The 16,307-nt window shown below is 37.2% G+C and overlaps 1 protein-coding gene across 1 annotated transcript in view; it reads left to right on the plus strand.

The window, feature by feature from the left end:
• ADGRG6 (adhesion G protein-coupled receptor G6) overlaps nucleotides 1-388 on the plus strand; it is a 138,221-nt gene extending 137,833 nt beyond the window's left edge. The window contains exon 24 of the mRNA XM_052645767.1: nucleotides 375-388. Coding sequence (XP_052501727.1) covers nucleotides 375-388 — 14 coding nt within the window. The remainder of the gene's footprint in view (nucleotides 1-374) is intronic.
• The last annotated feature ends 15,919 nt before the right edge of the window (nucleotides 389-16,307 follow it).

Consider the following 16,307-nt stretch of genomic DNA (forward strand, 5'->3'; position numbering starts at 1 on the left):
TAAAATATTTGGAAATAGCATCATGGGGAAAACTGACTAGAAGATAAAAGGGACTGTAGAAATGGGAATACCAAAGAAAGGCTTTGCTGTTTCAAAATCTTGGATATTTATTTTTGAAGACTTCACTAATGTTAATCATTTCTATTCAAACATTTGGAGTTAAACAGGTTCTTGTTAACTAGTATTAGGATATAGTCAACGGTATGACATGACTTTCACGGTATAATCATTCCAGTCAGCTGACATATGAAGGGTCTTCTGCAACCTAGCCAGTTCTCAGTGGGACTGCTGGTGTACCTAGGTCACTTGGGGTATGTAGAAAGTCACCACATATCATCATGGATATCTAGATGGTTTATTTCTTGGAATTGTAGATAATGTCTTCTAAGATCATTCCTTCAACAAAAGTGGATCATTCAGGTAAACTTTTATTACTTTTTTGAATGCATGAATTTTTTTGCAAGGTAATAGAATATTTGCATGGATTAAACTAAGACTCTTGCTGCACCAGCAAAATGGCTTCTTCTTTACAATACTTCTCAGCACAAGGACATTCCTGTGTTGAGCTGGAATTTCTGAACTGTCAGATGATCGTGTGCTGGGCTGGCTCTTCTCTGCATGGGGGTATCTGCAAGCTGCTCCTTCTAGGAAATGTACCATGCTCTGGAGTTAGTGGGTCATATAACAGAAAAAAAAAAAAAAAAGCAGTACTTGAGAGATTCTTTGTAGAATGGAGTACAATTCTTTACCTTTTCACTGCTCTTATGAATTACTGGATATGTCATGGTACATTCACAGAAGTCATAAAAGACAAATTGTCGATTCCAAGCCTGCTTTTTGAGGACTTTCGTCTGCTTGAAATTTCAGCATCAGTCAAATAATAGTTCCTTTCCCTAGCCCCTGGTTTTCAGATTTATAGCAATAATCAAAAATCTATATTATCCACAATGTAATAACTATAACTGGGAATTGCAGAAACTGGGAATAGCATATATGTAGAAACACAGACCTTGCTCAGAATTTTACTTTATTAGACTGTGAAGATCCAGAAAATTGGGTCATATATTTGGAATGGAGCTGGTCAAAATCTTTAAAAACTGTGTGGCCCTGGAAGTTGTCAATGAAATAGAATGAATGTATCTTTGAAGGTTTTTTTGAGGATGTGCAGTTTTCTAAAAGCATCAAGTACAAATTGTTCATTATTGAGATTTAAGCCAACAGAAAAATTCCCAACAGAAAACCAATGGCTAGTGAATGTGTGAATGGAAGGAAAGCATAGAATCAATCAGCTTGCTGAGAGCTGAATGGGGAGGGACTCTTATATAATGACCCCTGAGCCTTTTTCTCACCAATCCTGGGTCATCCCACCATGCTTCAGTCTGCTCACTCTTCCCATAGACCATCTGTTCTCTCTTGCTTCCTCCAGTGAAATGGACGCACCATTTTTTATTTTAGCTTTCATTGTATTTAGTGTCTGCTCCAACACCAAGACCACAGTTGAACAATTTGAGTCATTTCCAAAGACAACAGATACAATAGCAATGGCTTTTGCCAATTATGGATGGCTTTTTTAATGTTAAGTTGCGTACTGGGTCCAGCATACTCAAAACATAAAACACATGGAGTGAACATTCCATTTTGAGCCATGAGTTCTAGACACAGTTTTTCATGATAAAATTTTTTCCTCTTCCACAGTGAATAGAGATGATACAACTGCAGGAGACGGAGTACTTTATAGAAGGTCATATTTGCTCATTCACTGATGTGAAATCTCTGTAGTTGATTTTAAGATAGAATTTTTTTCCAAAATGTGTTGGGAGAAGGAAGAAGACAGAAACTTACAAGATACTCATAGGGTACATGAAGATAGTCATGCGTATTTATAGATAATAGTGTTGAACAGAGTTTCCAGTTTTCTTGCCTGGAGAATTCCATGGACAGAGGAGGGTGGCCGGCTACTGTCCTTGGGGTCGCAAAGAGTCAGACATGACAGAGCGACTTAACACATACACACGCACAAGAGAGTTTCAAGGCATTGGCTGAGCCACTTTTAGAAAGCTATGGGTCTAGAGAAATAGTGTTTAATATGTGATACTGAGAAATTTAGGAAAGAAATGTATTTAGCAATCCTTTATTACTGTTAGTTGCTATGATTTTATTGCTGCCAGCAATAACATTATTCTGAGACTGTAGCATAGTTAATGAAAACATATACTTAAAATATTTCTGATAAAGATAATTTTGGATTCTATAATTTAAAAATAATTCATAAAAGATGCCTTTTTTTCTATATTGCAATCATTTCACAAGTTTTTTCCATGAGAAAATGTGTTCAAAATAGCTTTTATGTTTTTTATTTGCTTTTCTTTTCCAAAATTCTTTAAATTATATTTCATTAAAAATTTTATTATGAAATGTCAAACACATATAAAAAGTAGAGAGGATAATATAAGGAATCCCCTTGAAACTATCAACTCATAGCCACCTACACATTTTCCCCTTGCTGTATTACTGTGAAAACATATCATAGATATCATATAGTTTCTTCCACCGATATTTCAGCACTTTTTAATTCATTGTTATATAATCTGTCACTACCTTGTGCGAGCCATTTGCCGTATATATTTTTTCCTCAATTTTCTGATGACTCTATTCACTGGCTCTTTGAAAAATACCACTTAGAAGAACATTCTTAAACCCCCGCAAATTAGTGGAAGGCACATTAACATTCATTCATATGCAGGAATGCACCTTGAAGATGAAAAACATGAAATTTTAGTCCTGCCTGCAATCGAAACTAGGAAAGAATCAGAGCTTTATTTCCTTTATGATCTTCTTTAATGTGCAAAATAGAGTGTCCAAAACGGTGGCCCTCAGGCATGTCACCAGCTCATCTTGCAGCCTAATTTTTTGTATCATTTCTTTCAGACAATGCTTCCATGGACAAGTCCTCATCAAAACTAACTCATGCTGATGGAGAACAAACATCGATCATTCCTGTCCATCAGGTCATTGATAAGGTCAAGGGTTATTGCAATGCTCATTCAGATAATTTCTATAAAAATATTATCATGTCAGACACTTTCAGCCACAGCACAAAGTTTTGATATCTTTAATATAAGAAAGAGGAATCAGTCTACACAAACACGAAGATGTGCAAGCAGTCAAACTCTGACTAGCAGATGTAAACCTGGCCTTAGCTAGGTAACTGCATATATATGACCAATGTGTTTTGTGAAGAAGGCATTTGTGAAATTCACTATCTGTCTTTTCAGTGTGTTTCTTACATGGGGGAGTTTCCACCATCACTAAAACTTCACTACTGAGAGCAGCATGATTCAGTACCCACAGGGATACGGTTTTTTAAATATGTAATTGAATTGACCAATCAGAACTTGGGCTGGGAGGTGGAATATTAAGGTTAGAGGACAAGGGACAGGCCAGGCTATGGAAGTTTAGTTTAGAGTTTATTCACACTCCACCTAATAATTAGGTTTGGATATGGCCATTTGCTCCATCATCTTTCTCAACAAACGAAAGCATACTAATAGGGACTTCCCTGGTGATCCACTGGTGAGGACTTTGCCTTCCAACATGGGGGGTGAGGGTGGGGTGTGGATTCGATCCTTAGTCAGGGAGCTAAGATTCCACATGGCTTGCAGTCAAAAGACAAAACAGAAACAATATTGAAACAAATTCAATAAAGACTTTTAAAATAGTCCACATCCAAAAAATCTTTAAAAAAGCATATTAATATTTAAAACTATTTTGGATGCCCACAAGTCCATCTCTGCTAGTTTCCATGAATGCAGTAGCATTTCCTCTTTTAACTACAGAGACAAAAGAATGATGTCTGACAAAGTTTAGAAAGGTGTATCTTCCATTATCTCAAATGTTTAACCATGAAGAGCACAATGTGCCTAAGAAAGAAAGAATTTCCCAAATTTTGACCTAGTTAATATGAAGTCATGCTGTTTCATTTATCCTATTCAAGACATGACGTAAACATCATTATTAATTATAATTTAATCCTATACTTTTGAATCAAATTTAGTGTTGGGGTTTCATTACAGTGGACCTCACAGTAGTTGAAGAATGAACCTCTTACACCTCTATTTTTGATCATCTACTGTATATTGAGCCATGGGTTCATGGGAGCAATGGAATTTCCATTAGGCATGCTGTGTACAACAGTCTTGCCCTTTTGGGAAAAACAGCTATTGAGACTCTATGGTCTTGTCATAGCTCCAGAGACTTTTAAGATATTTCCATTTGCACAAATGAAAAGCCTCTTACTTACTCTTTCAAGAGTTTTGTTCCAAAGAATATAAACTGAGACTTAGGTGGGTGACTTATCATAATCAAAATAATATATAAACATGTGGGTCTATACTTGCCAGTCTGAAAACTATTTGTATATAGGTCCTCCGATTATAAGAGCTAGAGGAGATCTGGCAAGATAGATGAGGTGTTATTTATGGATTAGGTTTCTGCATATAAGCCATGCATAATATTAAGCAGCTTTTAGCCTAACTTTCAGACTATCCTGAGTAATGTGCTTGCTAGTGAATGTGTAGGAGACCACATTTTAATTGTTCTTAAATGATGGATGAGCGACCAGTTTCTTAGAAATTGGTCTCAATATGTGCTGTACCTTTACATTTGCTTTGGGTTATCTGAGATGTTTCAGGTTCTGGAAGCAGCCCAAGTGTGAGAAGATGAGACATTCCGACAGAACGAAACTGCTTAAAGGCAGAAGCCAGACTGAGCACCTGGGGACCTTTCCCTCTGTGCAGGAAGCAGGTAGCCCTTAGTTTGAGATATAAGAAAGCTCTCAGACTGTGCAGCAACCAAGGGACGTCTCACTTTCCGCTCATCCTCAGTCATGTAGGTTTTTGCCAGACCAGAACAGGTGATGATGTGGTAATGAGTTTTCATACCATTCCATTTTGTAGCATCCTGGAACACTTTTCTGGGAGATAAAAGCATGGCTCAGCCTGGCCTTCCCAAGAGAGGGGTGTAGACAGAAGGAAAAGATAGTAAATCTGAGGTCACTAAGATTCCCTACAGCAGAGTCACGTCGTTTTCCATAGGCATGTATGTTAACAGGCTGTTTATTTTGGCAGAGGTTGCATCTAGATGAAAGTTAACCTTAACTAGTCACTTAATCTTCATATACTCTCCTCCAAGCCTTAGAGATGATAGAATTTAATTAGCTTTCAACTGTGAGATTTCTACCCGAAGTGCTTATGTAGTTATAAGTAATTAAAGTGAGAACTTTAAAAATATCTTTGATTTCTACTCATATTCATGCAGATCTTGGAAAAATGTTTTTTTCATATTTGACAACAGTATCAGCTCCACTTTAGGTATTTCCAGTAATCGGGTAAGGATGAAAAAAAAAAAATGGAGAAACAGCTGAATAGAAACATTTGCAAATGGACTTGAGTTCTACACATGTAGTTCTCAACTTCATTTAACCCCCTCAGAACAGACCTTCAGGAATTTAGCTCTGGAGCCAAAATTTCGTTTAGCCTAAATTTGAGAATAATATCAACTTAGACTCTCTGGGGTTGGAAGAGAGTTGGAAAAGAGTTTCAATTTTTTTTTTTTTTTAATTTTCTTTGTTTTCCTTTTTTTAAACTACATTATGTTAGAGTCAGTCTAGGATCCTGATATGTTTTCCAATGTTGTCACCATGACTTGGCATTGTAAAGCTTTGTTTGTTTAATGTTGGCATAGACTCTTTTGTACATATTTATTTATTTGTGTTTATAAATGTGAGCTTGTTTTATATCTTACCTTTATATTGCCTGGCTTTGTTATTTTAATTAACTTTCTATCAGAGAGACTGTATATATTTTTTTTCTAAATACTTTGTGAAATAGTTTTCTATAGCAGTATCTCTGAATTTGATGAATAAAAAATGACTGTGAGTGCAGATAGAATAATCAGTAAAGAAGCTACTATAGCTGATTTGCCGTTTTACTTAAATGGAAAATGTTTTTCAAATAAATGCCTATGTTGTTTGTGATCCAAATTATTCAGTTCCTTTATGAGTGACTTTTTATTTCTGCCTCTTAAATAGGAAAAGATTATTTGACAACTGGAAAATAACCTGCCACCAATTAAGCTAGTGACATGGGGTGACTTTGCCAAAACATTGAGAATGAATATTTTAGAAAGATCCAGTTCACTGGGGATTAATGCATTTTGAAGTTCTTAGATTTTCTTGAGATGACTGATGCAAAGCCAAGCTCTGTGGCAAATTAACAGTAATGTAGGTTTCCTTTTTGGGAAGTCTTCAGCCTTCTGAAAAGGGAACCAAATCAATAATATGACATAGAAGTTAGGTCTTAGGATTTTTTTTTTTTATATTTATAGTCACTGTTTTCTTTGTGGGAGGCTTAGAAAATGACAGAATTTAGCCAAGTTGACTTGCATGATGAGAGCAGGACCTCCTTACTTCCTTTTGCTGATTATTTAGGATAACTCTCTTCTGCAGAGAGCCAAGGCCCAATTTGGCTCATGGCTCTACTTAGTGCTAAGTTGTGAGGCGTGTTGGCTGGTCACTGCTAACTCAGGTCTTCTGAGCCAACTTCACAACTCCTGGCCAAGCCATGTTAAGAAAACAGGCAAGCAGTTGGTAAAGCTTCGTCTCCAGTCACATATAGCAGGTTGAAGCTAGGGGAGCAGCAGTCGGAAGTAGGTGGGAAACACTTGATTTTCAGGCCAATCTGTGTATGTAGTGTTTTGAAATCTGAAGGAACTGGGCTTTGCAAACACAGTGTTTTGGAAGAATGCCTGTGTTTCCAGTTGGGTAACATTCTATTTTTTTCGTATAAAAATACTGTTTCTCTCTCCCTCTTTCTGTCCCCCTTGTTCCCTTTTCTGCTTCCCCCAATTTTCCTGCTTTTCTCACTTTTTCCCCCCTCTTTCTCTCTTCCTTCCCTCCCTCTTCATATCAAGAAATAATACTTAACCATTCTCTTTTTCTGCTTCCCTAGTGAAAAACAAGAGTACACATGAAGATGCAAGGGTGGGATGAGAATTACAGGGAGAAGGTTAGCCCTGGCAAAGAGAAGAGGCATATGGGCACTTCTCTGGTGATCCAGCGTTGGAGACTCTGTGCTTCCAACACAGCGGGTGTGGGTTCAATCCCTGGTCAGGGAACTAAGATTGCGTACGCTCTGCTAAGACCCCACATGCCTGTGTGGCCAAAAAAGAAAGAAAGAAAGAAAGAAAGAAATAATAATATGAAGAGGCATAGCTTTCTTCTGAGGTTGAAGTACAGGTTATTAGATGAGACAAGGAGGTATAAAGAGACTGATAGTGAGTCAGTGTTGGATTTCCTGATTTTTATTAATTAAAATAATTAAAAGCTCTTTCATCTGCTGGGTGTTCTAAGGACAATAATATTAGGATGGGGATCTGAGTAAAATTAAAATGTGAAACAGCCTTACAGGAATGCACATCCCTGGCTAAATTAAATAAACTAATACATGGTGTTTGCCCTCAGAGTAGCTTTCACAAGTACATTCCCTAAATCATTGTATCTAAATATGTTTATTTGGTGTGTTTTGAAAAGCTAGTTTATTTCAAGCTCACAACCAAATATTTAATATTCTAAAGTCTCAAATATTTACTGATTTATCTCAAACATTTTTGAATAATTGGAGACATACCCCAAAATCTTTTTTCATCTTTTAAGTTATATCTTCTGTTGGCTTATTTTCATCATGAATTGCTTTAAAAGATGTTTATAAATTCAGGTTGTCAATGAGAGTAAGATACTTGATATTCACATTAAATATAATTTAATAGAGATACACAGATCAAACGGTGTGAGAAAATAACAAAGTAATAGCAAAATAAAGATTTTTAAATACCCTAGGGGCAAAAGAAAGATCTCTAGAGCACTACCGTATTTTCCTGCTTCATCATCCTACAGTTTAGCCAGTCATTGGAGGATTTTAAGTGACTGATACATCGTGCTCTATCGTCTTAGTCATTTCCGACTCTGTGACCCTATTCACTGGCTGGAGCTGGCAGACCTGACACATTTGGAACTATTGTAACTTAAAAAAGAATCAGTTTATCGGTGAAGATCTGCTGTGTAATCATTACTGGCAAATTAGAGTGAACACATTATCTCCTGTAACACTGTTAACAGCAACAGCAAGTTCCTACAATGTCTAGAGCACAGTATACTGTATTTTTGGTTTTCAAATTTTTCTAGGTGTATAGCTCTTCTACTGAATGACATTAATATTAAGATCTGATGCACTGGTTTATGTTTATTCTCATCATTTTCACAGACAATAGCATACTGCTGGCTATACAACAGGTGCTTGGTTCATGTTTATTGAATTTATATGGTGTTTACCTGGTCTATTTGCATTTCATGTTTTGGAAAAGTAGATCTCAGAGTACCCTGAATTTGGGTGAGTTTATAAGAATACGGACTAGAAATACAAAGTAAAAGGGAAAATATACTAGTATCACACTATTCAAGACACTTTACCCACATTGCTTAATGTCACCTTATATGCTACAGTAAAGTAGGATAAGAACAAGAAGTTTTCTGTTTAAGGTTAACTCTAAATACTTTTTAATGGTTTTGGAAAGGAAACTAGGTTCAGCTGAAGTCTGAGGTAACTAAGCACACAAACCTGCTTTTGAGCAACTGTCTTAGAAACTGTTTTCTGGCTCAACTTGGCTTCAAAATCTAGGAATTTAACATATGAACATACAGGGTCCTCATGGAACCCTGTGGCCAGACTTTGAGGAATCTGGGATCAAGGGATATTTTCCTCTGCTTTAACTGATATTCACAAATATTTGTTAGACTTGCTTTGTATGAAATTTGTGGTAAGTAAGTTTTTGCTCTGGCTAATTCCTCACATGTAAAGAGAAGTCTGAGATCCCAACGAGCTTACTAGCCTGATTCTATTACTGTCTGTCTAGGAGTCTCTATCAGTGAGAAAGCCATGGTACAATCTGCAGGAAGAATGGTGAGCAGTGATACTGTTAACTAGTAAGGACGAGAAGAACTGGAGAAAGCAACCATATAGAATCCACATTGTTTAAGGTTTACGAAGGTGGAATGATCCCATTTTGCTGAAGCCAACAGTTCATTCTCTGAAGGAACCACAGAGTGTAGAAGAAAGGTCACAAGTAACGGTCTGCCCTATGTGACTTTAGCATGTCACCCATCTGCTGTGGGCCTCAGGTTATCTATCTGGTAGACAAAAGAGGCCACTAAAGAGCTAAAATGTTTTCAGCGCTGGAATTTTATAGTTCTCTTTAACATCTTTAAATAGAAAAATGTCAGTCACTTGTATTTAAACACAGAATCCAAAGACCCCAAAACTAAATGTCAAGCAAGATGTTTGATCTTGTTCAGACTCAATTTTTCAAGGACATACATGCATTCTGTGTCTTTTTTATTTCCAAAATAAATGCCTTTTCTATGCAAACACTGAGGTATTTTCAGAGCACTAATTAAATCTTTTGCAGATAAAAGTAGTAGGAAAATTCACTCAAGTACCAAAGAGAAGATGCCCCAGCAGTGAGGCAGTACCTACTCATTGTGAAAATCAGAATTAAAATTCTAGTTTTCTTTTAGCAAATTGGTGGAATTAATGACCCTTCTAACATAGGTACAAGAAACCCATTTCTCCTCCCCAGCTGTGTTGCAATGCTGTGCACAGTCCACAGGGGGAAAGAAGAAAACAGATCAGGAGGAAATACAAAGACAGCAAGCAAAATAGTTTCAACAGTTGCCAAGAATGTGCCTCAGATGGCCAATTCAGGGTCTCTTGCTGAGTGAGAAAGACAAAACCAATAGGTGCCATGTAATAAACACACTGGACATGCCCCACAGCTCAGAGGAGCTTATTTACTGTCGTCCTGGATGTCTCGGCCCGGTTTGCATTCAAATTAGAGAAAGTTGTGTGCACATCAGTTATGGAGGGCAGTTTTAGCACAGAACTCATTGCCAAAGACCTGAGAAAGGTTTTAAAGATGTATTATTTCTTGTGATTCCTTTTCAAGGGCCCTGAGAGTCTAAGTTGTGTTAAACACCAGTTTACAGAGGCATGATGCTGAGAAATCATCTAGGGCAGTGCAAAGATGTGAAGTGGAGTAAGGCGAATGCTTGGATAGCTTAGAGGTCAATACAGCTACCGGAATAGTCATATCTTACTATATATTTTTAAAAAGTAATACATCTATTTCTGCAAGTAGTTATCACTGTTTGAGTAGCCCACTTCCAGTTAACATTTTCATTTGAATTTCGCAGAAACTTGCTTCTTCAAAAACTTTGGTAGATAACTCTATGCACAGACTGTCTTCTAAATACTCAGAATTGTCAAAAGGACATTTTCTCCTCAGGAACAGTTCCAAGCAAGGATTCCAAACAAGAGTTAGAAAATGTTTTACTAGCTCTTTGCCATAGTTATAGAAAAATCAGTCTGTAGTTACAAAGTGTTGGTTGGATTTTTTTTTTCTTTATCCACAAAAGCTATAAAGGATTGCTAACATAGTTGTGGCTTTCATTCTTCCAAATAATTCCCAGTTCACTTGGAAATTTTTTTTCCTTCGAAGGATCTTTTTCCTAACTTTGGTTCTGCTATTTTGGATGATCCTTGTTTACTCAAGAGGAGCACTTGAAGTTTAGCCATTCTCTCCATGATCCTCCGGTTGATTTTCACACTTTGCTTGTAGGCGGGATAAAGGAGGCTGTGATGAGCCCAGAGTCATGGGGAGGAAGCCATATTTCACAGTCGCTGTTTTTCGTCCGTTATTCTCACTGGTGTGAGGGGCTTTCAGAATTATAACGTGCAGTCTTTCTTTCTTCAGTTACAGCTAAACAACAGGGCAAATCCACTGGACTCTAATCCCTCCTGTTTCTAAATTCTTTTTAGCACAAACGTTTATAAGGTTCACAGATGAAATGTGCCCAAGTTTCCTGGTCTTACTCCCATAATTCTTTGTTGGGCAAAAACTCTCATCCAGGCATTTGTCTAGTCCTTAAACAGAGGAACAAATTTTTCTAAATAGACTAGGGATCTGCACAGTAAGCCAACAGAGTCCCTCAACATCATCATCAACAACAAAGAAACTAAGTAGAAGAACTTGTAATTTGTTTTTCATCCTTCACTAACAGAAAAGATATCTACTGACTACTGGCCGGTCTTACACAGGAAATGGTCATAAAAGTTACCAATATTCTTTTTTTCCTATAAGAAAGGAAAAATGAAAATATAAAACTAGGCAATATGAAGATTAAGCCTCCAGAAGAAATAGTCCAAGTGCAAGATCTCTACAATAACAAAAGTAAAACATTTTTGACAAAAATTGAAAGTTATATGAATCAAATTGTCTATTAGGTACCATGTTCATAGATGTAAAAAGTAAATAATACAAAATATCACTTTTCAGAATGATCTAAACAATCAATTTGATCCTGTTTAAAATCCAAGTGTCCTTTCTTTTTCTGTGTAGAGATTGACAAGCTAAAACTAAATTGTTATAGAAAAATGAAGGATCATTAATAATAAGGCAATCTTAAAGATTCATATTGGAAAATTGCATTGCCATGTATCAAGACTTATTATAAAGCTACAGTGATTAAAACAGTGTGATACTGTCATGGAGAGTTGACAAATATACAAATAGAATAGAAAATCTACAAATAAACCCACACATTCATTATGGTGTCTTGACTTATGACAAAATCAATGGCTTATGGAAGATAGAAAGTTTTTTCAATAAGTAATGTGGAGCCAGTTGAATACCCATATGGAAAAAATAAGATTTGACTGCTACTGCACTCATTGAAAAATCAAGTCTAGGTGATTGGTAAATCTGAATGTGAGAAGTAACATAATACAGCTTCTGTACATAGGAGTAACATAGGAGACAATCTTTGTGACCTTGGAGTAGGTACATATTTCTTAAAGAGACAATGCAAAAATGTTGTTGAATTTCTGTCCTTCAATTTTAAACTGAGAACTTCTGTGCTCACTATTTAAGAGACTGACAGTGCACATTATTAAATATTGAAATGCATAGATCCTACAAAAGATTCATATCCAAAATATTTTTTAAATCCTAAATTTAAAAAAAAGATAATAGAGAAGTGGCTAAAAGAGTTGAACTTCAAAAAAATTAAAATTAACATTACACACAGGTATTACATACCCCTCATAATGACTAACATTTACAAACAACATCAAAAGAACCTAGAACTCATGCATTCTTGTTGTGAATATAAATTGATAGAACAATTTGGAAACCTGTTTGGAGTAACTCCTAAGGTTCAACAGTCACATACCTATGGCCCCATTAGTTCACTGTCTATCAATGTGACTAATAGACAATTGTGTGTGTTGAAAAATATGCCCAATGATATCCATAATGGTACTGTGTGTAATAGCCCCAGTGTTATTGTCCATAAAGAGTGCCATAGACCACTGTATAAACACATTGCAAAAGGTTACCCAGTCTAGAAAATGAAGACACTCTAGCTACAAAACACAGCAACGCAATGTTGAGAGAAAGAAGCCTGATCAAGATTACATGCTGTTGATTTCATTTGTATAAGGTTCAAAACAGGAAGAAGATAGGAGTAAGGTTTGGGAGAAAACTCGTGGTGATGTGAAGTGACTATGAAGAGGAACCACGAGAATTTCTGTGGAGCTGGAAATGTTCTATTTTTTGATGGATGGTGATAACATGAAAACCTTCACTTTTTCACAATTCATCAATTTGCACTTATGACTTGTCAGCTTCTCTTTATGTATGTATTTTTTAAAATAAAACAATCTGATAGTTGTTAGAGAAGCAACTATGACAACTGTTTTGGGGGTTCTATAAAATAATGCCTGCAATTTCCTAATGAAAAGTACTGAATAAACTGATTTGAGACACCTATATACTTTTTTGTTTAAACATTTTATATTGGAGCATAGCTGATTTAACATTGTTGTGATAGTCTTTTCAGGTGAACAGTGAAGGGTCTTGGCCATACATATACATGTATCCATTCCCCCTAAACTCCCCTCCCATTCAGACTGACACCTAACATTGAGCAGAGTTCCCTGTGCTATACAGTAGGTCCTTGTTGGTTATCCTTTTTAAATATAACAGTGTGTATATGTCCATCCCAAACTCCCTAACTATCCCTTCTCCCCATATATACTTTTTAGCAGTCAATGCATGCCTATTCCATAAACTAAATCATAGCTGAACTTAACAGTAATCTCTTTATGTGAGTGTATTAGTTTCCTATGGCTGCTGGAACAAATTACCACAGTCTCAGTTGCTTACAACAATACCAGTTTGTTCTCTTATGATTCTGGAAGCCAGAAGTCCCAAATCAGTTACACTGGGCTAACGCTTGCTCCTTGGAAGAAAAGCTATGACAAACCTAGACATCATGTTAAAAAGCAAAGACATTACTTTGCCAACAAAGGTCTGTATAGTCAAAGCTATGGTTTTTCAGTAATCATGTATGAATATGAGAGTTGGACCATGAAGAAGGCTGAACGCCAGATAATTGATGTTTTTGAACTGTGGTGTTGGAGAAGACTCTTGAGAGTCCCTTGGACAGCAAGGAGATAAAACCAATCAATCCTAAAGGAAATCAGTCCTGAATTAGTAGGACTGATGCTGAAGCTGAAGCTCCAATACCTTGGCCACCTGATGTGAAGAGCCGACTCACTAGAAAAGACCCTGATGCTGGGAAGGATTGAAAGCAGTAGGAGAAGGGGACAATAGAGGACAAGATGGCATCACTGACTCAATGGACATGAATTTCAACAAGCTTTGGTAGATGGTGAAGGACAGGGAAGCCTGGCGTGCTGCAGTCCATGAGGTTGCAAAGACTCAGACACAGTTGATTGACTGAACCACAGCAATGTTAAAGTGTCAGCCAGGCACTTCTCTTCCTTTATCACTAAAGTTAAATCTCTTTTCTTCAGTCACATCACCTTCTTTTCTCTCTGTGTAATTCCTTATGCTTCCTTCTGTTAAGAATATGTATGATTCCATTTAAGGCCTATGAATTCCATGAATAATCTTGCCATCTCAAGAGCCTTCACTGAATCATAACTGTGAAATTCTTATGGCCAAACAAGGTAAAGGTCACAGGTTCCAGGGATGTGGACCCGAGCACCTCTGGAGGCAGAATTCGGCCTCCACACTGAGCAAATTGGGGAGAGAAAAATCCAGACAATATTCAGGAAACATATCACACCAGAGCATTTAAATCACTAAGATAATAGATCTTCTAGACTTTTAGTAGTATACTAAATGCTAAAATACATGAAATTATATCAAAATTTTGAGTGAATATAAATTAGAAATCCAGCATTCTATTCATACTAAGTTAAATAAGTGGAATCAAAATGTAATAAACTTTTTTAGCTAAGCAAAGATTTATAAATTTTCTAAAATATGTATTATACATACTATATATATATACAAAAGCTTTTCTACTACACTTGAGAAAGAACAGCAAAAATAGAGATAGAGAGATTGGAAAACATAAACCAAATGAAATGGAAAGACTGAATATGACAGAAAGTGAAGAGGAACTAAAAAGCCTCTTGATGAAAGTGAAAGAGGACAGTGAAAAAGTTGGCTTAAAGCTCAACATTCAGAAAACAAAGATCATGGCATCTGGTCCCATCACTTCATGGGACATAGATGGGGAAACAGTGGCAGACTTTATTTTTCTGGGCTCCAAAATCACTGCAGATGGTGATTGCAGCCATGAAATTAAAAGACACTTACTCCTTGGAAGAAAAGTTATGATTAACCTAGATAGCATATTCAAAAGCAGAGACATTACTTTGCCAACAAAGGTCCATCTAGTCAAGGCTATGGCTTTTCCTGTGGTCATGTATGGATGTGAGAGTCGGACTGTCAAGAAGGCTGAGCACCGAAGAATTGATGCTTTTGAACTGTGGTGTTGGAGAAGAGTCTTGAGAGTCCCTTGGACTGCAAGGAGATCCAACCAGTCCATTCTGAAGGAGATCAGCCCTGGGATTTCTTTGGAAGGAATCATGCTAAAGCTGAAACTCCAGTACTTTGGCCACTTCATGCGAAGAGTTGACTCACTGGAAAAGACTCTGATGCTTGGAGGGATTGGGGGCAAGAGGAGGAGGGGACGACAGAGGATGAGATGGCTGGATGACATCACCGACTCAATGGATGTGAGTCTGAGTGAACTCCGGGAGTTGGTGATGGACAGGGAGGCCTGGCGTGCTGCAATTCATGGGGTCTCAAAGAGTCGGACATGACTTGAGCGACTGAACTGAACTGAACTGAATATGAAACAGAAAAAGTGAAACAAACTAGATAAAAGTAAAAGATCATCATATAATCCAGTTGTTTTTAAACGTGGCTGCTCATTAGAACATACCTGAAGCCTTGGAGAAGAATAGCAGTACCTGGGCATTTATGTTTTTCAAAAAATTAACAGATAATTAGTAATGCATCTGACTATCACCTTTAAAGGTTTCAGTTTGCTTTTACTGCAGCTGGTATTTGTGTGTCTGATGTGTTCGTGTGTGTGCTGGAGGGAGATGACATTCAGTTCAACTGAGTCACTCAGTCGAGTCCAACCCTTACTGGACCCATGGACTGCAGCATGCCAGGCTTCCTTGTCCATCACCATCTCCCGGAGCTCACTCAAACTCATGTCCATTGAGTCAGTGATGCCATCCAACCATCTTGTCCTCTATTGTCCCCTTCACCTGCCTTCAATCTTTCCCAGCATCAAGGTCTTTTCCAGTGAGTCAGCTTTTCACGTCAGGTGGCCAAAGGATTGGAGTTACAGCTTCAGTATCAGTCCTTCCAATGAATATTCAAGACTGATTTCCTTTAGGATTGATTGGTTTGAACTCCTTGCAGTCCAAGGGACTCTCAAGAGTCTTCTTCAACACCACAGTTCAAAAGCATCAGTTCTTCAGTGCTCAGCTTTCTTTAAGATTCGACTCTCACTTCCATACATGACTATGGGAAAAACCATACCTTTGACTAGACAGACATTTGTCAGCAAACTAATGTCTTTGCTTTTTAATATGCTACCTAGTTGTCTTTGCTTTTCTTCCAAAGAGCAAGTGTCTTTTAATTTCATGGCTGCGGTCACCATGTGCAGTGATTTTGGAGCCCAAGAAAATAACGTCTGCCACTGTTTCCACTGTTTCTCCATCTATTTGCCATAAGTGATGGGACTGGAAGCCATGATCTTCATTTTCTGAATGCTGAGTTTTAAGCCAGCTTTTTCACTCTCC

Source organism: Budorcas taxicolor, chromosome 9 (assembly GCF_023091745.1).
Source record: "Budorcas taxicolor isolate Tak-1 chromosome 9, Takin1.1, whole genome shotgun sequence".
NCBI classification, from domain to species: domain Eukaryota; kingdom Metazoa; phylum Chordata; class Mammalia; order Artiodactyla; family Bovidae; genus Budorcas; species Budorcas taxicolor.